This window comes from Megascapheus bottae, chromosome 6 (assembly GCF_031878675.1).
Source record: "Megascapheus bottae isolate mThoBot1 chromosome 6, mThoBot2.hap1, whole genome shotgun sequence".
Taxonomy (NCBI): domain Eukaryota; kingdom Metazoa; phylum Chordata; class Mammalia; order Rodentia; family Geomyidae; genus Megascapheus; species Megascapheus bottae.
In genome coordinates this window covers 1,191,857-1,217,525 of record NC_143514.1, presented here as the reverse complement: position 1 = coordinate 1,217,525, position 25,669 = coordinate 1,191,857, and the positions used below count along the sequence as shown (strand labels likewise).

At 44.8% G+C, this 25,669-nt stretch overlaps 2 protein-coding genes across 2 annotated transcripts in view; both read left to right on the top strand.

Moving 5' to 3' along the window:
- The window catches only part of Dennd2c (DENN domain containing 2C), a 63,406-nt gene extending 58,891 nt beyond the window's left edge, over positions 1–4,515 (top strand). The window contains exons 19-21 of the mRNA XM_090334077.1: positions 194–430; positions 1,697–1,783; positions 2,791–4,515. Of these exons, the coding sequence (XP_090190203.1) occupies positions 194–430; positions 1,697–1,783; positions 2,791–2,822 (356 nt within the window). The 3' untranslated portion in view covers positions 2,823–4,515. The remainder of the gene's footprint in view (positions 1–193; positions 431–1,696; positions 1,784–2,790) is intronic.
- A 2,065-nt stretch (positions 4,516–6,580) lies between these two features.
- On the top strand, positions 6,581–18,664 carry Bcas2 (BCAS2 pre-mRNA processing factor). The gene is made up of 7 exons (XM_090334076.1): positions 6,581–6,737; positions 6,833–6,925; positions 9,510–9,580; positions 11,760–11,921; positions 14,869–14,919; positions 16,202–16,282; positions 18,026–18,664. Exons 1-7 carry the CDS (start codon positions 6,645–6,647, stop codon positions 18,150–18,152), a joined length of 678 nt encoding a protein of 225 aa, XP_090190202.1. The 5' UTR covers positions 6,581–6,644; the 3' UTR covers positions 18,153–18,664.
- The last annotated feature ends 7,005 nt before the right edge of the window (positions 18,665–25,669 follow it).

The following is a 25,669-nucleotide window of genomic DNA, read 5'->3' as shown; positions in this document are numbered from 1 at the left end:
TAACGCCAGTCAGGGAGAGGAGGAAATGAAGTCAGCACATAAAGCTGAAGGCTCTGAAGGCCCTAAACCATGCAGAGGCAATGATTGTGCTTCCTGCCTTTCCTCAGCCCTCTGACCTGTGACGGTTGTCATACGGAGACCTTACATGTCCCTCTTCCCCTTCCTTTCTTGTCACCCTCTCTCTGTCAAGCAGATGTGACCCTCAGTTCTCTGGTGTCAGAGGCATTTGTCAGATTTTTTGTGGAGCTTGTGGGACACTACTCTTTGAACATGACAGTCACTGAGCGTGGGGAGCGTGTGTTCCTAAGGGAACCATTCCGAAAGTCCCACACATCCCGAAGCGTCCGCCACTTCCTAGACCTCTTCATGGAGACTCAGATGTTTGCAGGTTTCATCCAGGACCGAGAGCTTCGGAAAAGCGGTGTCAAAGGTCAGTGTCCATCTGCGAGTTTTCTTTTTCTCATTCCTTCCTGAGAGGTTTGAAGATAATTTGGCCTAGTTGTAGAGTGCTTGCCTAGCATGCACAAAGACCAGGGTTCAATTCCTTGGTGCCACATACATAGAAAATGCCAGAAGTGGTGCTGTGGCTCTAGCCTTGAGAAAGTCCAAGGAGAATGCTTGGGCCCTGAGCCTCAGGACTGGTTAAAAAAAGGAAGAAAAGAAGAAAGGAAGGAAGGAAGGAACGAACGAACGAACGAACAGGGTGTAGTGGCTCATGACTGTAATCCTAGCTTGAAAAAATCAGGGACAGTTTAAGCCTCATGACCCACCAAAAAAAGAAAGAAGAAATAAGTAAGTAAATAAATAAATATTACCAGGCATGGTGGCTTGTGCCTGTAATCCTAGTTACTCAGGAGACTGAGATTGGAGGATTGAAGTTCAAAGCCAGCCTGGGTACTAAAGAATGTGAGACTTACATCTCCAATTAATTACTAGAAAATGGGAAATGAAGCTATGGCTTAGGGATAGGGGGTAGCCTTGAGCTGAAGCACTCAGAGACAGCACTCCAGGCCCAGAGTTCAAGCCCCATGACCAACAAAAATAAATAATTAATAAAACCATATAAAGCACCTTGTAAAGTTACAAAGGCTTGAAATTAGTTTGATACTGTTTTAGCCATGGAAGTAATACACCAGACTGGGTACTGGTGGCTCGTACCTGTATTCCTAGTGTCTCAGGAGGCTGAGATCTGGAGGCTCTTGCCTCCAGCAAAAAGCCAGAAGTGGCGCTGGGAGTTTGGCCTAGTGGTAGAGTGCTTGCCTACCATATACAAAGACCCAGGTTCAATTCCTTGGTACCACATACATAGAAAAGCTGGAAATGGTGCTCAAGTGGTAGAGCTCTAGCCTTGAGAAAGCCCAAGGACAGTGCTCAGACCCTGAGTTCAAGCCCCAGAACTGGCAAAAAAAAAAAAAGAAAACCAGAAGTGGAGCCTGTGGCTCAAGTAGTAGAGAGTACCAACCTTGAGCAGAAAAGCTAAGGGCACAGTGACCAGTCCTTGAGTTCAAGCTCCAGAATCAACACCAAAAAAAAAAAAAGAATAGGATTTTAGACTGGGGATGTAGCTCAGTGGTTCAGTACTTGCCTATCAAGTGCTCTAGGTCATGGAAAAACAAAAATATCCCTAGAATTCATTTAATTTCCAGTCACATGACTAAATGTTGGACAGTTTAACCAACATAAGATTTCTTCATAGGCTTATTTGAAGTCCGAGCTCTGCAGTATTTGCAAACAATTCCAGAGTCTGAACCCAGTGGGGTGAATAGAATTTTACGGAGTCTTGGTGAGTTGCTATTTTCCTGTTATATAAACTGGGTTATGCCAGGAGCCAGTGCCTCAAGCCTATAATCCTAGCTACTTAAGAGGCTAAGATCTGAGGATCGAGGTTGGAAGCAGGAAAGTTCGTGAGACTCGTATTGCCGATAAAATAGCCAGATGCAGTGCTGTGGCTCAAGTTGGTAGTGCTAGCTTTGAGCAAAAGCAGCTCCGGCACAGCACCTAGACCTTGAGTTCAAGGCCGAGGATGGGCACACAAACAAGCATGTGGGTTACAGAGACTCTGAAGACAAAGAAGATACTCCTGGAAGGCTCTTTTAGTTTTATACTTCATGGAGAAACATGGGTTTGTTTGTTTTTTGATGACTGTTTTCTTGTGTGGTTAAATTGTCTAGCATGATAGTAGGGAGCAGAGTATGGCTGTCATAACACAATGATGGGCTTCTACTCTGTGTGCACATGGTGGTCTTTAACATGTGTGCTCCTAATTGGGTCCTCTCCTTAATTAGCTGAGAGACCATGGGCAAATTATAGCTTGCATTATTATTTCATCTTTATATCATGGTGTTAGAGTAAACCCTTGGTTTTCAGCTGTGGCTGCAGATGATAATGTCTGGGGAGATTAAAAATATTTCCCCTGAGCTCTGGGAAACCTCTGGGGCATATGCCCTGTGATTTATTTTCCATTCTTTTTTATTAGAATACATTAATTGTACAAAAGACTGGGTATTAGGTATATACTGAATGTACATAATGTACTTTGTTGGTACCCACCTTCCCTGTTACCCTTGTTTGTCCCCCAGATCTCATTTCCTGAAGTCCCACTTCCCAATAGTGCCCTGGATACAGATCAAGCCTTTAGCACCAGGCCTTTGGTTTAGATGTAAACTCTCACTTGAGACGGTGGATTAATTCCTAGGCTGTTCTGAATAACTACACTGTTGATCTTGTGCCTGAAATCATTACAATAAGTGTATGGGGGGGAATCGAGAGCTTATTCTTTTCTTCTTTCAGGAAGCAAAATGAAATTTCTACAGAAGAAATGAAACCTTTGCCTCCATCCTAAATAGAACTGAAAGTTTCCAAGGACACTTTTTCCTGGAGTCAGGATGTCTTGAAGCTTGCCAGAAAGTCCTGCAATGTTAAGAGGTCAAGGAGCAGGTCAGGCTCTCAGAGACTCCCCTGCTGCTGCCATGAAGTCTTTGGAGACTTGTTGGAAGTAGTGTGGAACTGATGCTTCCTTCCTCTGCCTCCAATTTCCCTTCACAATGGCCTTTTTTATTCTTGGGCCCATCTATGTAGTCTGTGCTTATGTATGTGAAGACAGTTGTCTTCTTCTATGAGGAAAAGACTTGGTGCTGCATTTACAAAACCATTCAAAGATGATTAATCCTTACACACATGGCCCTCATCACTGAAACATGGCAGCTCTAAGCCCATGGGCCATTTGGACTTACAGACTCGGATACGCTTACCATATGTGTCTTTGTTTTGTTTTGTATAATGTCCTGTTTGGGAAGCCTTACTTCTTAGTGCTGTTAGCCAATAGCTTATAAAAGTAGACATCTTGGAAGTGGAATGTGGCCTAAGCGGTAGAGTACCAGTCCTTTCTTTTCTTTTTTTTTTGCCAGTTCTGAGGCACTTTTTGCTCAAGGCTAGCACTCTGCCACTTAAGCCACAGCACTACTTCCGGCTTTTCCTGTGTATGTGGTACAGAGGAACTGAACCCAGGGCTTGGTGCATACTAGGCAAGCACTCTACCACTAAGCCATTCTTCTGGCTGAGTACCAGTTGAGCAAAAAACCAAGTGAGAGTGTAAGCCATGATTTCAAGTCCTAGTACCAGCATACATACACTCAAAATAAACAGACCTTGTGACTACTCCTCCACAATGTGTATGGTACTTGAGTAACTCATCCTTCATAGGTTGTCATACTATACTTGGCAGAATTACAGATAATATGAAAATGTCCTTTCTAGGGCGTACATTTGGTGTGTTTTTGTGTGTGTAATGTGTGTATGTGTTGCTACTATCCGGTACTTGTGTCTATGTTATCTTACTTCAAGCCTTACATCAACTTCACATTAATGTCTCCACTTTACCAAAAGAAGAAACTGGAATTCAGTGACTAAATAATCTGGCCAGTTATACAATTCATATAAAACTGAAGAAAGTTGTTCAGTCCTACGATGGGAATTTCACTTCTATTGGATTCCAGCCATTTAAATGTTTTCCATTAAGTATTATTAAGTGCGCTGGCCACCTTGGAGCTCTGAGGATAAGGGGTTTGGTGCCTACCTGAGGCCTTTCCTATTTTCCTTTCTGTACTGGAAACAGAATGCTGGCCTCTTGCACATCATCATCTAGTGAAAATTGTTGGAACTTTTGCTGCACATTGACTGAATATGAATATGCCCTGAGCATATGCCACTCACCCTCCCAGCTCTCTAATAGCTAAAGTAGTAGTACTCATTGGCAAGAGAAATTTCTCAGTAATGGTGTAGTTTTCTTTGATAAATGTTATAGCAAATGTTAGTCATGAAATTCAGCTTTAGCCTTTGGTTTTAACTTGCATAGAAAATATTTACTCAGGGCCGGGAGTTTGGCCTGGTGGTTAAAGTGCTTGCCTAGCATGCATGAAGACCTGGGTTCGATTCCTCGGTACCACATACATAGAAAAAAGCCAGAAGTGGTGCTGAAGCTCAAGTGGTAGAGCTCTAGCCTTGAGAAAGTCCAAGGACAGTGCTCAGGCCCTGAGCTCAAGCCCAGGTGGCAAAAAAAAAAAAAAAAAAAATTTACTCAAACATCCAAAGCCTTGTAAACTGTACTATAGAACAATGAATTGACTTGTACAGACTGAGTCTGAAGCAGAACCCATTTAAGACTGTGGCTGGCCAATCTAGTTCCCATGGATTGAACTGAGCCTATGTCTTTTAAAATGTTAATTAAGCAGTTTACCCCAGTGGGGTTACTACCAGCCTCTTCCCCATTTGGTCTCTTTCTTACACTCCAACCCTAGGGAAAGTCAGTAATTAAGTGCATCTAAAATGGGGATATAGGAGGGTTTAATGAGGTGGGACCTGCTCTTCTGCCAGCAGACTCTGCTTCTGGGATGTGAGTTTTATCTGAAGCTACTGCCTCTCCTTAACCTTGTTCTGTTATACTTTTGTAAAATATTGTGAATTCTGAACATTTGTAAAAAAAAATTACTCAAGATTTATATAAAAAGTTTACAGATCTCTTAAAGAATAAAAACATTTAAAAATAAATCCCAGAGATGTCCTGGAGAATTTTAAGTAAAATGTTTTAAGGGACTGAAAATGTGACTTTGGTACAGTGCTTGCCTAGCAGGCATGAGGCTCTGGGTTTGATTCCTTAGTACCACATAAACAGAAAATGCCGGAAGTGGCACTGTGGCTCAGGTGGTAGAGTGCTAGCCTTGAGTGCAGAGAGGCTTAGAGACAGAGCCTAGGCTCTGAGTTCAAGGCCCAGGACCAGAAAAAAAGGAAGACCTTTTACTTTGTTTAAACCTATCACATTTACCTAATGAGAAAGACAAAGATCACCTGAGTCCACTTGGTTAACCAGCATTTCCTGGCCTTTTCGTCTTGACTTGCTTAGCCACATAGAGGTTGATTCGCAGGCCACTTAGCAGTGTAAAGTGGAGGGGAGGCTATGAACGCTATTACTGGAATTTTTTTTTTGTCGGTTGTGGGAACTCAAGGCTAGCTCGCTACCACTTGAGCCACATTGCCACTTTCTGTTTTCTGGTGGTTAATTGGAGTTTCACTGACTTTTTAGTTCCCAGACTGGCTTGGAACCGAGATCCTCAGATCTCAGCCTCCTGAGTCGCTAGTGGCTTGAGCCCCTGGGCCATATATAACTGCGCCAGCATAACTGGGTTTTATCTACTCCCTAAGAGCCAAGTGGCAGGGCTTTCAACTGCAGAAAAAGTGGGAAGAGCTAAGATCACACCTGGAGGGAAAAGCCCAGCACCAAAAGCCAAACGCTTCAAGTTTTCTCCCACTTTGAGGAGTCTATACTTTAAAGGACATATAGATCATGGGTGTGTCCACACCCATAGAACGTGATTGTAACTACGGAACTCTTCGGAGATACAGGGAAACGAAAGGGTGCTGGATGGTTAATGGCATCGAAATGCAAGATGCCATTAGGAATCTCACTGAAAGCTTTGGAGCCATTGGGGTTTGAAGGCTGTGGGGAAGAGAGCCACAGGGGAGTCATGAGCTTAAAACAATATATACACCAGTGGATACCATGGCAAAAGTCTGGTAGAATTGGCGGGCGTGCAGACATGGGACCGGAAGGAAGAAGCTGGTGAAAGTGTCTTAAGGGAGAGAGGGGAGGGGAGGTGACGGTCCCCTCACGTGTGGAGCTGGCGCGAGGAACCCGGGATGTCCGCTACACCCTTACACCTCCACGGCTCAAGCACAGCGGGAAGGGTGCGGACGGGCGGGCCCGGCCTCGCTCCGGGACCGGCGCGGTTCTCTCCGCTACGGCTCCTGAGATGAGCGCAGGCGAGAACTTGCTGGGCCTGCAGAGAGCGGCTGCAGCAGGGCACGGCGGAAGCGGTGCGGCCCTGTCCGGCTAACCCTGCGGTACGGGTCCCTCCCGGGTCCGAAGCCCGGGACGGGACGTGGTGACGCTGGGCGTGACCCTCGGTGTGACGTCACGTCCGCCCCAAGCAAACCAGTGTGCAACCCACAGCCGCTGAGCGGGCGCGCCTTCCGAACCAGCAACTGCGCGTGCGCCAGGCCGTCACGTGGGTGGCGTGCTTACGTCAGTGTTCTGCGCCGGCACAGTTAGACGTGCCTGCAAGAAAGACAGCGTTCTGTCTGTCTCCGTGATGGCGGGCACGGGGCTAGTAGCCGGGGAGGTGGTGGTGGATGCTCTGCCCTACTTCGACCAAGGCTACGAAGCGCCCGGCGTACGGGAGGCGGTGAGTGCGGGGCGGCGGGCGGCGCTCGCGGCTGCAGGGGCTTCTCGCGTGGCCTCCTCGGCCCGGCCCCTCACGCGCGCCTCGTTTGTCCCCAGGCCGCGGCGCTGGTGGAGGAGGAGACGCGCCGGTACCGGCCCACCAAGAATTACCTGAGCTACCTCGCTGCCCCTGACTATTCCGCCTTCGAGGTGAGGGACTGCCCGGGGATCTGATGCAGATTGAGAAGTGGCTGGTGGTCTGCAGAGACTAGGGGCTGACCTGGGATAGGAGCCTTGGACGGAAGTCGGAAATGCCAGCATCCCTTGTTGGACAGAAAGCAGCTGGGGAACCGTAGCCCACTCTGGGGCTGTTAGGTTCTGAGACTCGGAGGAACATTTGGGATCCACAAACACGCAAAGGTGGTGTGTACATGTCTGGGGGGCATCAGAGTCCGTGTAAATTCTCAAAGGAGTCACCTTAGCCCTCAAAGGCTTTTATTTTAGCCTGTCTCTTCAGAACCACTGGAGGGCAGGCCACCTCTGCGCCGAAGCTCAGGTAGTTTCCTAATATTGGAAAATGAATACCTGGATAGAAATTTTCTAAGGATAGGCCTTTTTAAACAATTAACCTAGGAGTGGACTCAAGGTACTACTGAGCATCTACTCAGCTAAATAAAGTCTAAAATAGAATTTCGAAATTTTTGAATTCAGTAAAACATTCCAGTCCATCCACGTTTAGGGTCCCCCCACCCATTATATATAGCCATTTACATAGGAAAAAAATCTGTGTTATTAAGACTGTAGACTTGTTGTTTAATGCCTGGGGTCCAATCTGATAATACTATCACTAATGTTTTATCACTTCAATATAGTATGTGTCTTTTTGTTTATTTTTGGTGCTGTTTTATTTTTGTTTATTTTATTATTACTGGAGCTTGAACTCTGACCTCACTCTGAACTGGCTTTTGGCTTTTTTTATGTTCAAAGCTAGTGATCTACCACTTGAGCCACTTCAGCATTTTCTGATTAATCGAAGATGAGAGTCTTTTGGCTTGTTTACCTGGGCTGGCTGTGAACCTGTCTTCAGACCTCAGCCTCCTGAGTAGCTAGTTTGAGCCACTGGATACCCAGCTTCCCCCTCTTCCTCTCCTCCCCCCAGTACTAGGGATTGAGCTCAGTGCTTCACACTTGGTAAATGGGTGCTCTGTCACTTGAGCTCCACCTCCACCTCTCTTTCTGCATGGTTTTTTTTTTTTTTTTTGCCAGTCCTGGGCTTGAGCTCAGGGCCTGAGCACTGTCCTTGGACTTTCTCAAGGCTAGAACTCTACCACTTGAGCCTCAGCACCACTTCCAGCTTTTTTGTATGTATGTGGTACCAAGGAATCGAACCCGGGTCTTCGCGTATGCTAGGCAAGCACTTTAACCACTAGGCCAAACTCCTGGCCCTGCATGGTTATTTTCTAGAAAGGGTCTCACTTTATGCCTCTGATGGCTTGTGTGTACTTCAGTCATCCTACTGTGCTTCCTGTATCACTGAGGATGACAGATCTCCTGGTCATGGCCTCCCACCCCCACCCCCCCATCACTAGGTTTACCACCACTGTTCTGTCTGACTGTGGAGTTTTTGTTCAATCACTCCTATCACTGCACTTATTTTTTGGAACTGGGGTTTTGAACTCAGGACTTCACATTTTCTCTCTGCCTTCTGAGCTCATGTCCAGCCTTTTTTCTGATTATTTTTGAGATATAATAGTGTCCTGACTTTTGCCTGGTGTGGCCTAGATAAGGAAGAATGTGCTTTACTCCATAGCTAGAATGACGACATGTACCACCATGCGCAACTTGAGCTCTGTTGAGATGAGGTCTAATGAAAAGTATCCAATTATGGAAGACAGACAGGCTCTCCACTCTTGTGGATGGCAGGAGGAGGGTAGATTGATTCTCTTTCCTTGGTGGTTTTGGATTTCATGAAAGAGTTGCTCTGGCCAGAGACCCATGCATTTGAGGAGAAGTAGGTCATTCCTCAAATTTTGGGGACTCAAATTTTATAATGCAAAAGCACTTGTATACATGCATAAAGATATATGTATCTTTGTTAGAGGGATGCAATTGTTTGGAATGTAGCTTGAACATGGGCGGGGGTTAACAATGAAACTCCTTGTGGAAGTGGTGCTGTGGCTTAAGTGGTAGAGGCTAACCTTGAGCTAAAGAGCCTAGAGATAGTGCACGAGACTAGAGTTCAAGCCCCTCAACTGACAAAAAACAAAAACTGAAACTCTGTATAACTAACATAAACTAACAATTTTTTAAGCAAACATAATGAAATTATACATGTGTGCATATACAAGCATGTAGCTTAGCAGTAGAGCATGTTCTTAGCCTTGAACAAGGCCTTGCATTCAAGCCCAGGAAAGAAGGCACTGGGGGAAGGGAAATTAATGTAATGGAGTGAATTGGTTGTTTGGTAGTTATTAATTTTAGTTTGTCAGTATGATTTGTATGGTGTGTGTGTGTGTGTGTGTGTGTGTGTGTGTGTGTGTGTGTGTGTGTGTGTGCGCGTGCCAGCCAGTCAGTCCTGGGGCTTGGATTCAGGGCCTGAACATTGTCCTTGGGATTTCTAAAGGCTAGAGCTCTACCACTTGAACCACAGCACCACTGCTGGCTTTTTCTATGTATGTGGTACCGAGGAATCGAACCCATGTCTTCGTGCATGCTAGGCGAGCACTCTACCACTAGGCCAGACTCTTCCCTGTCAGTATGATTTTGACAAAAATTCTTTCTTTGATGTTATCAGACCGACATAATGAGAAATGAATTTGAGAGACTCTCTGCTCGACAACCGATTGAGTTGCTCAGTATGAAACGGTAAGAGAATTAAACTCCAGGTTATCACACTCTGACTCTGAGCTGAGATTGGTGAAGGTTGTGCTTGGTGGTGCTGTGGAGACAGAGCAGCATGGATCTGAGTGCACGTGACCATGTTGGTCCTTCCCAGTTTGATCAGTACCATGCAGTAATAAGAATTTTGTATCATACCTTGTAGCTCTGTAGCTCTGTATCCTGCTTTTTACTTTAATCTGCTGGAGGATTTTTCAACAACTTTTTTTTTTTGCTGGGGTGGGGAGGAGACTATTGGGATTTGAACTCAGAGTGTCACACTTGTTAGGCAAATACTGTCTTCTTTTTTTTTTTTATATAATATAGTATTTTTATTGGAATGGTGGTAGTAATGGTGGGGAAAGGGAGTGGCAGTAATGATCCTGTTTTTTTTGTTGTTGTTGTTGCTGTTGTTGTTTTTTTTGCCAGTCCTGGTCTTGAGCTCAGGGCCTGAGCACTATCCTTGGACTTTCTCAAGGCTAGAGCTCTACCACTTGAGCCTGAGCACCACTTCTGGCTTTTTTCTATGTATGTGGTACCGAGGAATTGAACCCGGGTCTTCATGCATGCTAGGCAGGCACTTTAACCACTAGGCCAAACTCCCGGCCTCTTCTTTTTTTTTTTTATTTGTGGGTCATGGGTCTTGAACTCTGCCTGGGTGCTATCCCTGAGCTCTTCAGCTCAAGGATACCGCCCTAGCCCTGCGCCTGGGCTTGTCCCTGAGCTCTTCAGCTCACCGGTTACGGATTGTTTTCTAGGGGTTAATTGGCGATGAGTCTCAGGTTCTTTTGTGCCCAGGCTGGCTTTATACCTTGATCCTCAGATCTCAGCCTCCTGAGTAGCTAGGATTATAGGCGTGAGCCACTGCTGGGCACAAATACTGTCTTGTCTTTCTTCCAGCCCATTCTGCACTGGTTATCTTAAGACGTCTCAAGTGTGTGGGCCTACACCTGTATTAAAATCCTCCTATTTTATTCTTCCTGCCGTGGGTAGGATAGCAGTGTGTGTCACCATGCTTCTTCCATTGAGATGGAACTGAACAGACTCCATCTGGGAGGCCAGCCAGGAACAACAATACCCCAGGCTCAGCCTCCTGTATAGTTGGGACAATAAGTACACCACTGTGCCCAGCCCACTCACAGACTTTTTCCTGGATCAACCTCCTAAGCAGAAAGAATTACAAACTTGACCTCCTGGCACTGGATTTCTCTAACTCCTTACACACACGCATGCACGTACACACACGCACGCACGCACACCAAGGTTTCATCTCAAGGCCTAGCACTTGATGGGCCTGCTTACCAATTAGCCCTCTGCCACTTGCGCTATGGCTTCATTTCTGTTCTTTGACAGGAGGGAGGTGCTAGTGGTTGGGGCTTGAACTTGAGGCCTCATGCTCTCACTTGGCCTTTTCACTCAAAGCTGCTGTTGAATTTGAGGCACACCTCCCACTTCTGGCTTTTTGCTAATTGAAGATAAGTATTTCACAGGTTTTTCTGTGAAAAACCTTCACAGTTTCATAGCTTCAAATGCTGTTCCTCAGATCTTTGCCTCCTGAGTTGCTAGGGTTACAGGCATTTTTTTTTTTTCTCTTTGCCAGTCCCAGGGCTTGAACTCAAGGCCTGAGCACTGACTGTCCTTGGACTTTCTCCCAGCTAAAGCTCTACCACTTGAGCCATAGCACCACTTGCGGCTTTTTTGTATGTGGTACTGAGAAATCAAACCCAGGTTTTTGTACATGCTAGGCAAGCACTCTACCACTAGGCCAAACTCCAGGGCCTCCCCCACACCACTTTTTCTTAACATGATAAGAGACTCACTTTATTTGGCCTGGCTCACATGGTAGGTGCAGTGGAAACCACTGCAACAAGTTGTAGCACTGGGGACATGATTGAAGTATGTTTCTGGGGACATCACTGAATAGCTAGTGAGATTGTCCTTTTGTAAATATCAGACAGCTTACTTAACTGTGTATCTAAAAGTGGACAGTTTTTGTTATAATACATAGTGAAGTTAAGTTTTACTTGTTAATAGATTTTTAGTATAAACAAGTTTCTCTTTATTGAAAGGTCTGTATCTCCTCACTCCTTTGCTGAGAGGAGGTTATGTGTTCTTACTGTGTTTGGGGTTTTTTGTTGTTGTTTTGTTTTGTTTTATCTGATGGCAGGTATGAGCTTCCAGCCCCTTCCTCGGGTCAGAAGAATGACGTGACCGCATGGCAGGAGTGTGTCAGCAATTCCATGGCACAGTTGGAACACCAGGCTGTCCGCATCGAGAACCTAGAGCTCATGTCGCAGCATGGCTGCAATGCCTGGAAAGTATACAATGAGTAAGAAGCCTATTTTGGCTCCCTATGCATCCAGCTTTTTGTTATTGTAATTCATGCTGCTCTTTTATTCAATGGAACTGCAGACATTGATTTTTTTTGTTTTGTTTTTTTAACCAGTCCTGGAACTTGAACTCAGGACCTGAGCACTGTCCTTGGGCTTTCTCAAGGCTAGAGCCCTATTACTTGAGCCACAGCACCACTACCTGCTTTTTCTGTGTATGTGGTACCAAGGAATTGAACCCAGGTCTTCGTGCATGCTAGGCAAGCATTCTACTGTTAGGCCAAATTCCCAGCCCACATTGAATTTTTCAACTTTTATATTTTTAAATGTAGGAGGCAGATAACAACTACAATAAAAAGTGAGGTGGGGAGATTTGACTCAGGATTGTTTTCTGGAACTGTACCCCAGTAGGCTACTACTTTGAACACCACTTAAAGTTCAAGAGCTCTGGAGGGCTTTTCCTAGCTCCTATATTTACTGTATATTTAGCAAAGGTCAGAAGGGGAAAAATGGATAAAACACCTCTTTGTTGAGCCACAGCTGGAGGTGGGCACTCACAGGTTTGTGAGTGACTGCAAATAAGGAAATGGGGTTAGAGCGGACTTCAAATCTGAGGATCACAGGTGTAAGCAGGGAAATAGCTCTACAATGGATTTTGCTGGGCTGTTCACTCAGAAGGTTGACACAACAGAGTTGAGGCCAGCTAAGTACTGGTGGCTCACCCTTGTCATCCTAACTGCTCAAGAGACTAAGATCTGAGGATGCCAGTCTGAAGCCAGTCCAATAAAACCACCAAAAAAGCTAGAAGTAAAGCTGTGGCTCAGGAGCAGAAAAGAAGCTCCAGGACAGTGCCCAGGCCCTTAGTTCAAATCCAATGACTGGCACAATTTATTTTTTTTTTAGCCTAGGTGCATTAATTTATTTATTTTGTGGGTCATGGGACTTGAACTTAGCCTGGGTGCTGTCCCTGAGCTCTTCAGCTCAAGGCTACCCACCCTACCCTTGAGCCAAGCCCCACTTCCCATTTTCTAGGGATTAATTGGAGATAAGAGTCTCAGGTCCTTTTGTGCCCTGGCTGGCTTTGAACCTTGATCCTCAGATCTCAGCCTACTGAGTAGGTAGGATTACAGACGTGAGCCACCTTGCCTGGCTTTTTTTTTTTTTTTAATGGATTTTGCTAACTTGCAAAGTTCAGTAGTTAGATTAGCTCTGTGGCTTCTTTGACCCCTAAGATATGCTGACTATCGTAATCATACAAGGGAAACAAAACATTGAAACTCATGATTGTAAAACTCTTTGTTAAATTATTCTTGAAAATCACTATAAAATGACGCAACAGAATGATGGGTATCTTTCTCAGGTTATCAGACTTTTGTTTAAAATTTTTATGGCATGCATGGGCTTGTATAGCACTTGTGGGCAAAAACACAGAATTTTGTAGAATGAATTGGACAAGCAAATCATGTTGTGAATGTATTATAAGCAAAAAGAAGAAGAAATGGGGTCTGAGTGATTAAGAAATAATAGGAGACAGAAGAGCCAAGAAATCTGTTTGAAAAAGTGAAAAACCAGCCGGGCGCAGTGGCTCGCGCCTGTACTCTTAGCTGCTCAGGAGACTGAGATCTGAAGATCAAGGTTCAAAGCCAGCCCGGGCACAAAAGGCCCTGAGACTCCTATTGCCAGTTAACCTCTAGAAAATGGGAAGTGGGACTTGGCTCAAGGGTAGGGCAGTAGCCTTGAGCTGAAGAGCTCAGGGACAGTGCTCAGACCTAGTTCAAGCCCCATGACCCACAAAGAAAGAGAGAGAGAGAGAGAGAGAGAGAGAGAGAGAGAGAGAGGGAGGGAGGGAGGGAGGGAGGGAGGGAGGGAGGGAGGGAGGGAGGGAGGGAGGGAAAGGGAAAGAAAAGGGAAAAGGAAAAGCGAAAAACCAAGCCAGGAGTTTGGCCTAGTGTTATAGTGCTTGCCAAGCATGCACAAAGACCCTGGGTTCGATTCCTCGGTATCACGTACTTAGAAAAAATGGACTCGAGTGGTGGAGCTCTGGCCTTGAGAAAGCCCAAGTACAGGGGCTAGGAGTTTGCCCTAGTGTTAGAGTGTTTGCCTAGCATACACAAAGACCTAAGTTTGATTCCTCGGTACCACGTACATAGAAAAGCTGGAAGTAGCTCAAATGGTAGAGCATTAACCTTTAGCTAATTAAAGCGACAGCTATGCCAAGAACCAGTTTCTGGTACAGTATGAGTACAGTTTTACTTTGTTGGTTGATGTCTATTAACTTCTATAGTTTAGAGAAGGAACAGTGAGAAAGGGAAACAGGCCCTGTACCTGTGGTTCATGCCTATTCTACTGGCTACCAGAAGTCTGAGCTGTGATGATTGTGGTTTAAAGCCAATCCAGGCAGGAAAGTGTAAGACTCTCTTGTACTTGACCTGAAAGGCAGGAAGGGCGTAAGCTCATGCGCATGAATGTGCAGTGGTCCTGGGCCTTGTTCTGAGGACTCTTAACCCTGTGCTTAAGTTTTTTCTGCCATTTGAGCCACACCTTCTTCCACATATATAATTTTTTTTTCTGCCAATCCTGGGGCTTGAACTCAATGCCTGAGCACTGTCCTTGGGCTTTGCTCAAGGCTAGTGTTCTACCACTTGACCCACAGCACACATCCAGCTTTTTCTATGTATGTGGTACCGAGGAATCGAACCTGGGTCTTCATGCATGCTAGACAAACACTCTACCACTAGGCCAAACTCGAGGCCATTCACTTCCAGATTTTTCAGATTAGTTAGAGATCAAAGCTTCAGAGACTTTCCTGACCAAGGCTGGCCTTCAGCCAAGATCGTTAGCCCTCAGCCTCCTGAGTAGCTAGGATCTCAGGCGCTAGCCCCTAGCTCCTGGTGGTCTTTAAATCGCAATTTATCATAGTTTGCTTTCCTCTTTTCCTCTCCTTAGAAATCTGGTTCATATGATTGAACATGCACAGAAAGAGCTCCAGAAGTTAAGGTAAGTTATTTTTCTATTTTTTTAATAAATGTAGAGTGGGGGAAAATAACCCGTAATGCTGTGATCACATGAGAGTAAACTCTGAAAGATGCTCCTTGACTATAAAAGGAGCAGACTCTGGGAAAGGTGGTACACACCTGTAATTCCAGCATTCCAAAAGATGGGGCAAGTGAATCATGAGTTTGAGGCCAGTTTGGACTATAGTATTGAGACTCACACATGAAAAAACAGTGCAGTGGGGCCAGGAACATGGCCTAGGGGTAGTGCTCACCTAGCATGCACAAAGCCCTGGGTATTGATTCCTTGGTACCACACATACAGAAAGAGCCAGAAGTGGCGCTGTTGCTCAAGTGATGGAGTACTAGCCTTCATCTGAAGAGGTCAGGGACAGAGCCCAGGCCAAGAGTTCAAGCCCCACAATGGAAGAAAAAACACACCTAGCAATTGTCCAGATTCATGATGCTTGAACTCAGGGCCTGAGCACTATCCTTGGACTTTTCTCAAGGCTAAAGTTCTACCGCTTAAGCCACAGCACCACTCCCAGCTTTTTTTCTGTGTATGTGGTACCGAGGAATCAAACCCAGGTCTTCATGCATGCTAGGCAAGCATACTACCACTAAGCCAAACTCCTGGCCCCTTATATCCTGCTTCTGTAAGACCTCTGTACACGTGCACGGGTAGGAAGGGAATCTGGAAGGACTAGCTTTCATTTTCTTTTGCTAGTAACATACCATAAACTGGGTGAGTTTTAAAGAAAAGGCCTATTTTGGCCTAGTTCTAGAGCTGTAAGATCAGGCGTGTTCCCTAGCAGTGCCAGGAACCCCATGGCCAGAGGCCTTGCCCCAGTCTCTTATTATAAAGACACGAGTAGCCAGGTGCGGGCTGTACACTGATAACCTTCGCTAACCATGCTGAGGCTGCCTCTGCCTGCCATACTCGTGGTAACTCTTCACCCTCTGGACACTTCTCTTGGCAGTTAGATTTGAACATCATGGCTGTATTTAACCACAACATTCCCAAACATACAGCAGCAGTTCCAGGAAGCAGGGGTAGGAGGTGGGGGTGTTGCTTTATGGTCTATGCATATCTGGGGTGTTTTACTTATCACAATGAGCATGCTTTACAAAATTTGTAATTGAGAAATAAATTCCTCTATTAGTCTATAACTGTGTATATATCTATTCTTCTAAAGAGACTAAAGATACTGTCTTGTATTGCTTATTTTTCCATTGATTTTGGTCTTTTTCAAATGCAGTAGGGTTGTGTAAATAATTCTTTGCAGGAAACATATTCAAGATTTAAACTGGCAGCGAAAGAATATGCAGCTTACAGCTGGATCCAAGCTAAGAGAGATGGAGTCCACGTGAGTGTCTAACTCCACCACACTGGTTCTCAGCATGGGCCAAGATGTGGCTCAGTAAGATGCAAGCAGAATTCCAGTGGAATGGAATCTGTTCTTTTCTGAAGTATGAGTTTAGAAAGCAGCCAGAAGTTATAAAAATGCAGCCACTGCTAAGTGGCCTAGCTCTTAGAGCACTATTTAAAAAAAAAAAAAAAAATCCAAGCTGGGTGTGGTGGCTCACACTTGTAATCCTAACTACTCAGAAGGCAGAGATCTGAGGATCAAGGTTCAAAGCCAGCCCTAGCACTAAAGTCTGTGAGACTGTTATCTCCAATTATCCACTAGAAAACCCGAAGTGGTATTGTGGCTCAAGAGGTAAGGGCAGTAGCCTTGGGCTCAAGAGCTCAGGGACAGCACCCAGGCCCAGAGTTCAAGCCCCATTACCAACAAAAAGAAATGTATGGGGCCAGGAACTTGGCCTAGTGGTTAAAGTGCTTGCCTAGCAAGCATGAAGACCCGGGTTCGATTCCTTGGTACCACATATATAGAAAAAGCTGGAAGTGGTGCTGAGGCTCAGGTGGTAGAGTTCTAGCCTTGAGAAAGTCCAAGGATAGTGCTCAGGCCCTGAGCTCAAGCCCAGGACTGGCAAAAAAAAAAAAAAAAAGAAATGTCCAGTATTTCTGGCTGTCAGTAGAATCTTCCTCTATTCTGTTCTTTTTATTTTGGTGAGTGCTTGGACTTGAACCCTAGGCCTTGAACATGCTCTGCAGGCCCCATATCACTAAGCTATGTCCTGTCCTATTTTTTAAAAAAATATATCTTGGGGGCTGTTTATTTCATTGAGATATAATTTACATAAAACTAAAAGCATAAAAACCTGTGGGTGTTTTGATTTTGTTTTTTTTGTTGTTGTTGTTTTGTTTCTTATACCTTCACAGTATTGTATAGCCATCACTGCTAATTTCAAAACTTTTTTTAATTAAAGAAATTATTCACTGGTGGCTCATATGTGTAATCCTAGCTACTCAGGAGACTGAGATCTGAGGATTGCAGTTCAAACTCAGCCCAGCCACAGAAGTCCATAAAAAGTAGAAATGGCAGTGTGGCTCAAAGTGGTAGCCTTGAGCTGAAGAGCTCAGGGACAATCCCCAGGCCCTGAGTTCAAGTCCCACAACCGGACCCCCCCCCCCAAAAAAAAAAAAAAAAGTTATTCTTGATGCCAGGAGTTTGACCTAATGGTAGAGTGCTTGCTTAGCATTCACGGTACCTCATGCATAGAAAAAGCCAGAAGTGGCCGGGAGTTTGGCCTAGTGGTTAAAGTGCTTGCCTAGCATGCATGAAGACCTGGGTTCGATTCCTCGGTACCACATACATAGAAAAAAGCCAGAAGTGGTGCTGAGGCTCAAGTGGTAGAGCTCTAGCCTTGAGAAAGCCCAAGGACAGTGCTCAGGCCCTGAGCCCAAGCCCAGGACTGGCAAAAAAAAAAAAAAAGAAAAAGCCAGAAGTTGTGCTGTATCTCAAGTGGTAGAGTGCTATCCTTGAGAAAGCCCAAGGACAGTGCTCAGGCCCTGAGTTCAAGCCCAAGAAAGTAGCAAGCTGTGTGGCCTTCGCCCTGGTCTACCACCATGCCTCTTTCCTTTTCTAAGGGGAAAGGGAACAGTGCTGTGGCTCTTGAGTAAAACTGTATATACATTTAAAATCTGGGAGAAAATTTACTTTGAGTAATTTTTCCTTTTTCTTTCTAAAATGTTTTTCCCTTTCTAGTTGGGTATCTCTGGTCAGTAAGAATTATGAGATTGAGCGGACTATTGTGCAACTGGAAAATGAAATCTATCAAATTAAGCAGCAGCATGGAGAGGCAAACAAAGAAAACATTCGGCAAGACTTCTAAAGGGGCTGGGGTGTAGCCCAGGTGGTAGAGTTCCTGCCTAGCAAGTGTAAGGCCCCGAGTTCAAACCCCAGCACCAACACACACACACACACACACACACACACACACACACACTCAGACTGTGAAAAGGCTAACCTGGTGGGTAGAAAGGAAAAACAGTTCGGTTTTCACAAATTGTCAGGCCCTGCTCTTTCTCTGACCTGTAGCGGTGGAAGGCGGAGGCTCTCAGGGCACTGATGGGGATGCCATTGACAGGACTGTCTACAGACCGTAATATATGTGTGCCCTTGGAGTGATTGTATTTCTTAGTGAAATAAAGATTTTCAATCTGGTAGCATTTTTATAATGGTAAGAATGTAGGTTTTTGAAATAAGTGACTAGAATAATTCTGTGTCATATAATTTTTAATGACTTAGACTGTTGTAGTCAAGGTTCTTAATTTTATGGCTTCCAGAATGTACAAAACCCTGGCAACTTTCATTTATGGTTCTAATAAAGAAGTCCTGAGCGTTGTTCATTGTCAAGTGTAATGGTTGATCTTGATTGTCTCCAAGACTACACTAGAAAATTGGTACTGAGAAGTGGGATTTTGCTATATCTATACTGCCAATCCGGATTTGGAGAAAAGGCTAGAGGGGGAGCTTCCTGGGCAGTTCTGATGAGGGTGCAGACTGTCCTGCCAACAGTAGAGCTTTTGCTCCTCCAGGATTTTGGCAATAGGCCTGCTGGAATTCCTGTTAATTGCATTTACATCTGTTTATTCCTCCCAGGGTGGGGGAGGGTGTTAGTTGTGGGCTTGAACTCAGGGTCTGGGCACCATCCCTGAGCTTTTGTGCTCAAGGCTAAAGCTCTACTACTTTGAGCCACAACTCCACTTCTGGTTTTCTAGTGGCTAATTGGAGATCTCATGGTCTTTCTGAATGCCTGGGCTAGCTTTGAACTTGGATCCCCAAATCCAGCCTCCTGAGAAGCTAGGATTGTGGTAGGTATAAAGCCACCAGCACTCAGCTTGCATGTGTTTTGTCCACACCCCAAGACTTAAATCCAAAGGTAACAGATGGGTTAATCTGGTGGAAGAAATGTCAAGGCACAGATCACTCAAGCCATGACTATTACTACTTTTAGCCAGGTTTACAGTGAGAATCTTACTTTCCTATAGGAAGAGAATCTTGAAGCACTACTTGCCCTGGGCCAGGAAATGAGTTCCCTGGAATTCCTTCCCTATGCTCAGCTGTTCAAGCACTCAGCAACTTTTCACAGTTTTGGTGGGACAGACCCCAAGACACCCTGTTCTGGTGGCAAGCCTTGACAGCACCAGCATAGGGCTCCTGGATGCTCCCCTTCATTGTGTGGTTCCAGTAGAGTCTGATGGAAAGCAGTGCGCTGCAAGTGAAGGCTGCACTGCAGTGGTGACAGAAGTTGGAACTGAGAAAGGGAAGTGGTTCTGAGCAAAGCTGAAGGCCATGGAGCCAGGCAGCAAGGTGGCTTTGTGGGCTGCGTGCAGCATGATCATGGTGGGGTTGCCCCAGCCCAGGGTCCATTCCCTGACCCAGGTGCTGTAAGAGGAAGTCAAGGGGTCCACTCTAGCACCAGAGTATTCTGATTTTTGTGGGGTTCACTAAGCTTACCTTGGAATTCTTGAATGCAAATGATTTTGTCTGCATTGCAAGATTAAACATGAGCCCTTGAGGCCAGGAGCAGATACCATAAGGTTTTTGCTTTTGTTTGTTTTTTGCCTGTCCTAGGGCTTGAACTCAGGGACTGGGTGCTGTCTCTGAGTTTCTTTGTGTTCATGACTAGTGCTCTACCACTTGGGCCACAACATCACTTCTGAGTTTGTCCAAGTTTATTGGAGGTAAGAGAACCTCACAGACTTTCCTGTCCAGGCTGGCTTCAAACCACAATCCTCAGATCTCTGCCCCAGCAATTTTTCTTTTTTCCCAGCACCTGCTTTTGAATTCAGGGGCTTCAGGTTTGCTTAGTTAGTACTTTGACACTTGAAGACAACTCCGGCCAGGCCAGGGTTTTTGTTTTTGTTGTTTTTTTGCCAGTCCTGGGCTTGAGCTCAGGGCCTGAGCACTACCCTTGGACTTTCTCAAGGCTAGAAGCTCTACCCCTTGAGCCTCAGCACCATTTCCAGCTTTTTTCTATGTATGTGGTACCAAGGAATTGAACCCAGGTCTTCGTGCATGCTAGGCAAGCACTCTACCACTAGACCAAATTCCCGGCCTCTAGCCAGGGTTTTGCGGCCTCCAGCCAGGGTTTTTGCTGAATATTTTGAAGATGAAGTTTTTTGTTGTTGTTTTGTTTTTTGGCCAGTCCTGCAGCTTGAACTCATGGCCTGGGCACTGTCCTTGGACACTTTTAGCTCAAGGCTAGAACTCTGCCACTTGAGCTGCAGCACCACTTCCAGCTTTTTCTGGGTGTATGTACCAAGGTATTGAACCCAGGGCTTCCTGCTTGCTAGGCAAGCACTCTACCACTAGGCTACCCTCCCAACCCCCAAGTCTCTCTCTCTCTTGTTTTCCTTCCAAATTGGTGTTGAACTGGGCCACCAAGGATCAAACCTTGGAAACTGAGCCAAAATAAACAGTTTTCCATCTTAAAACTTTATCTCATGTATCTGTCAACCACAAGCTTGTCCTGGGCATCTCACGTGACATGTTTCCATTTGCGTCATTGTCATTACAGGTAAGCCGCCTTTCTGGGGCTCTTAGGTTCTGAGACTTGGAGAACAATAGAAGTCCACAGGCTTGAAACAAGCTGGACAAGGTGATCATTAGAGGAAAACAAGCCAGGCGTTCATGAGTAAAAAAAACTGAGCCCTCTAAACACCTCCAGAAGCTGTGCCTCCTGCTCCCATGTGTAGACACCGCATAGGGAGTTTGGCAGCATTTCATAGCTAGAAGTGTCAGCCATGGCTGGGGTTTTGGTTCAGCATGCCAGTGCTCACTTAAGCTCCATCTGCAGGGCCACAAAAGGAAAGTTTCATCCAGGACTTTGATCCGGCTATCCAGTGTGTGCTTATTCCTCTACTTGAAGGAATTGATGTGTAAATGACAAGGTGCCAGTGGATCACACCTGCCATCCTAGCTACTCAGGAGGCTGAGAGTTTAAGATTATAATTACAAGTCAGTCTGGGACTAATCTCTAGTAACTACCCCCCCAAAAAAAACAAAAAGCCTGAAGTGGAGCTGTGGCTCAAGAAATAGAGCCCCAGCCCTGAACAAAAAAGCCAAGCAAGAGTGTGAGGCACTGCATTCAAGCATCAGTCCCAGGACACAAAAAAATAATAAAGCAAGTTAGGTTGGGTGCTAGTGGCTCAGGCCCATAGTTTCAGCTACTCAGGAAGCTGAAGTAAGAGGATTTGCAGTGGGGACGGGAGTTTGGCCTAGTGGTTAAAGTGCTTGCCTAGCATGTGCGAAGACCCGGGTTCGATTCCTTGGTACCACATACATACAAAAAAGCTGGAAGTGGTGCTGAGGCTCAAGTGGTAGAGCTCTAGCCTTGAGAAAGTCCAAGGACAGTGCTCAGGCCCTGAGCTCAAGCCCAGGACTGGCAAAAAAAAAAACAAAACTTGCCAGGTGCAGTGGCTCATGCCTGTAATCCTAGCTACTCAGGAGGCTGAGATCTGAGGATCACTGTTCAAAGCCAGGATGGGCACTAAAGTCCATGAGACTCTTATCTTCAATTAACCACCAGAAAATGGGAAGTAAGGCTGTGGCTTCAGTGGGTAGGGCGGTAGCCTTGAGCTGAAGAGCTCAGGGATAGTGCCCAGGCCCAGAGTTCAAGCTCCATGACTGGAAAAAAAAAATGCTTGCCTAAGTTCAGTTCCTTAGTATCATATACATAGAAAAAAGTCAAAAATGGTGCTGTGGCTCAAGTGGTAGAGCTCTAGCCTTGAGAAAGTCCAAGGACAGTGCTCAGGCCCTGAGCTCAAGCCCAGGACTGGCAAAACAAAACAAAACAAAAGAACAATAGACCAATGGAACAGAATAGAAAATCCAAATAAAACCATATACATATAGTCAACTTGTATTTGACAAAGGAGCCAAAGATATACAGTGGAACAAACATAGCCCATTCAATTATTGGTGCTGGCAAAACTGGGCAGCCACATGCAGAAAACTAAAAATTGACCCTAGCCTTTCATCATGCACAAGCATTAACTCAAAATGGATCAAAGACCTCAATATCAGACCAGAAACCTTGAAACTGCTACACGATAGAGTTGAAGAGACACTGGAACTCATAGGCACAGGCAAAACCTTCCCAAACAGAATCCCAGGGTCACAGCAGATTGGAGAGAGAGTTGATAAATGGTACTACCTAAAAATAAAAAGTTTCTACACAGATAAAAGCATAGCTACTAAAGTAGAAATACAACCAACCAACTTGGAAGAGATATTCATCAATAATACATCAGACAAATTCTTAATATCCAGTATCTACAGGGAACTCAAGAAACTAATCCCCACCAAACCCAACAAACCAATCACTAAATGGGCAAGAGAACTAAAGAGACTTATCAAAAGAAGAGGTTAAAATGGCAGAAAAGCTTATGAGAAAATGCTCATCCTCCATGGTCATAAAGGAAATGCAAATAAAAACAACCCTAAGATACCACCTTACCCAATTAGAATGGCCAAGATTTTGAACTCAGACAATGACAGATGCTGGCGGGGTTGTGGAGATAAAGGAACCCTACTGCACTGCTGGTGGGATTGTAAGCAAGTTTGGCTACTCAGGAAAGCAGTGTGGAGGTTTCTTAAAGAACTGAAAATAGACCTTCCCTATGATCCCGCCATACCACTTCTGGACATCTATTCTGAACATCATAACCCAAGATATGATAAGGACACCTGCTCAGCTATGTTTACCTCTGCACTATTCACAATAGCCAAGTGATGGAAATAATCCAGATGCCCTACTGCAGATGAATGGATACAGAAAATGTGGTATATATATATATATATATATATATATATATATATATATATATATATGTATGTGTGTGTGTGTGTGTATACATAGTCAACAAACAAGATAAAATAATGGTATTCGCATGAAAGTGGATGAATCTAGAGCAAATCATATTGAGTGAGAAAAGTCAAGACCTAAGGAAAAAGGTGCATGGTATCCTTAATATGTGGTTACAGTACAAGAGTGAGGATTCAATATTTGTATACCCAATGCAATGGACACGGTATTAGAAATTTAAACACAAATATATAGACATAAAAATCTATGACTCTATAGACATAATGTTTTATTACATAGATTAATATGTATCTATGACATACATACCCTCAGTCTAATCTTAATTATGTTCTAAAATCTAAGTGCCAGTGATTGTATATAGAGATTCCCTTCTTGAATACTTGTTTGTTAAACACATCATTTGAAATATGTAAAAATCAATGTTAATAAATTCTTTAATAAAATATTGGGTCAGGAGTTTGGCTTAGTGGTAGAGTGCTTTGCCTAGCATGCACAAAGACCTGGGTTCAATTCCTCGGTACCACACATATAGAAAAGATGGAAGTGGTGCTGTGGTTCAAGTGGCAGAGCACTACTAGCCTTGAGGAAAAAGCCCAAGGACAGTACTCAGGCCCTGAGTCCACGCCCTAGGACTGGCCAAAAAAAAAAAGACTCTCACTAACTTTCATGCCAAAACTGGCTTTGAACCGCCTTAGATCTCAGCCTCTTGAATAGCTAGGATTACAGGTATAAGCATGGGTTCCCGGCTCTCTTCTGATTTTTGTTTTGCCAGTCGTGGGGACTGAACTCAGGGCCTGAGCACTGTCCTTGGGCTTTTCTCAAGGCTAGAACTCTACCACTTGAGCCACAGTACCACTTCCAGCTTTTTTCTTTATATTTGGTACCGAGGAATTGAACCTGGGTCTTCATGCATGCTAGGCAAGCACTCTACCACTAGGCCAAATTCCCAGCCCTCTCTTCTGAGTTTTAAGATCTATAACCTCAAGAATAATTCAGGTTGGCCAGGTGCTATGGCTCACACCTGCAATCCTAGCTATTCAGGAGGCTGACATCTGAGGATCGTGGTTCAAAGCCAGCCTGGGTACTAAAGTCTGAGAGATTCTCCAGTTAACCACCAGAAAACTGAAGGTGGCGCTGTGGCTCAAGTGGTAGAGTTCTAGCCTTGAGCAGAAGAGCTCAGGGGCCAACACCCAGACCTACAGTTCAATCCCCATGACCCACCAAAAATAAATAAATAAACAAACAAACAAATAAATAAATAAAACGGGTTGCTGTTTTATCCTACAATTCAGAGGCCAAAGTAATTCTTATGTGAGGCATCCATGGCTAATATCTGTAATCCTAGCTATACAGGAGGCAGAGATCTGAGTTTGAAATCAATCCAGGCAATAAAGTCCCATGTGACTCTTCCAATTAATAATCATCAGAAAGCTAAAAATGAATGGAGCTGTAACTCAAAGTAATAAAGAGCTAACCTTGAGCAAAAGAGCAATGGAACAGTGCCAGTTCCCCAGTTTAAGCCCCATGATCAACAAAGAAAAAAAAATCTTGCAAGTTAAAAACAAAAAGGGCTGGAGTGTGGCCTATCATAGAGTGCTCGCCTAGCATGCACGAAGCCCTGCTTCAATACCTTGGTATCACATACACAGAAAAGACAGAAGTGGCAGTGCTGTTTAAGTGGCAGAGCACTAACCTTAAGCAAAATGTATCCAAGGACAGTGCGCAGGCCCTGAATTCCAGTCTTACCACTGGCAAAACAAACAAACAAACAAACAAACATGGTGGCAGAAATTAAAATTCATTATTTCTGCTGGGGCTAGTGGCTCATGATTGTAATCCTAGCTACACCGGAGGCCGAGATTTGAGGATCATGGTTTGGAGATGATGCCCAGGGCAGGAATTTCAGCCCCAGTATCAGTACAACCCTTCCCCCATCTCCGCCCCCCTCCAAAAAAAAAAAAAAATCAATGGCCTCAGGCTTTTCAACATCAACTCTGAACCTTTGAAGAATTGAAGTTCTCAAAATTTCTAAGCACATTTATTTCTGACCTCAAACTACACAAAGCCAAATTGTATGGCAAGGATAAAGATAAAGGCTTTTTGTTTGTTTGTTTTGCCATTCCTCAGGGCCTCAGGGTTTTCTCACTTGAGCCACAGCTAGCTTTTCTATGTGTGTGGTACCAAGGAATTGAAGCCAGGTCTTTGTGTATGCTAGGCAAGCACTCTTACCACTAGGCCAAACTTCCAGCCTGGATAAAGGGATATTTTTGTTTGTTTGTTTGGGCTTTTTTTTTTTTCTTTTGTCAGTCCTGGGCCTTGAACTCAGGGACTGGAACTGTCCTTGGGCTTTCTCAAGGCTAGAGCTCTACCACCTGAGCCACAGCACCATTTCTGGCTTTTTCTGTGTATATGGTACTGAGGAATAGAACCTGGATCTTCATGCATGCTAGGCAAGCACTCTACCACTAGGCTGAACTCCCGGCCCGTGACAAGTTTTTTTTGTAGGTCATAGGGCT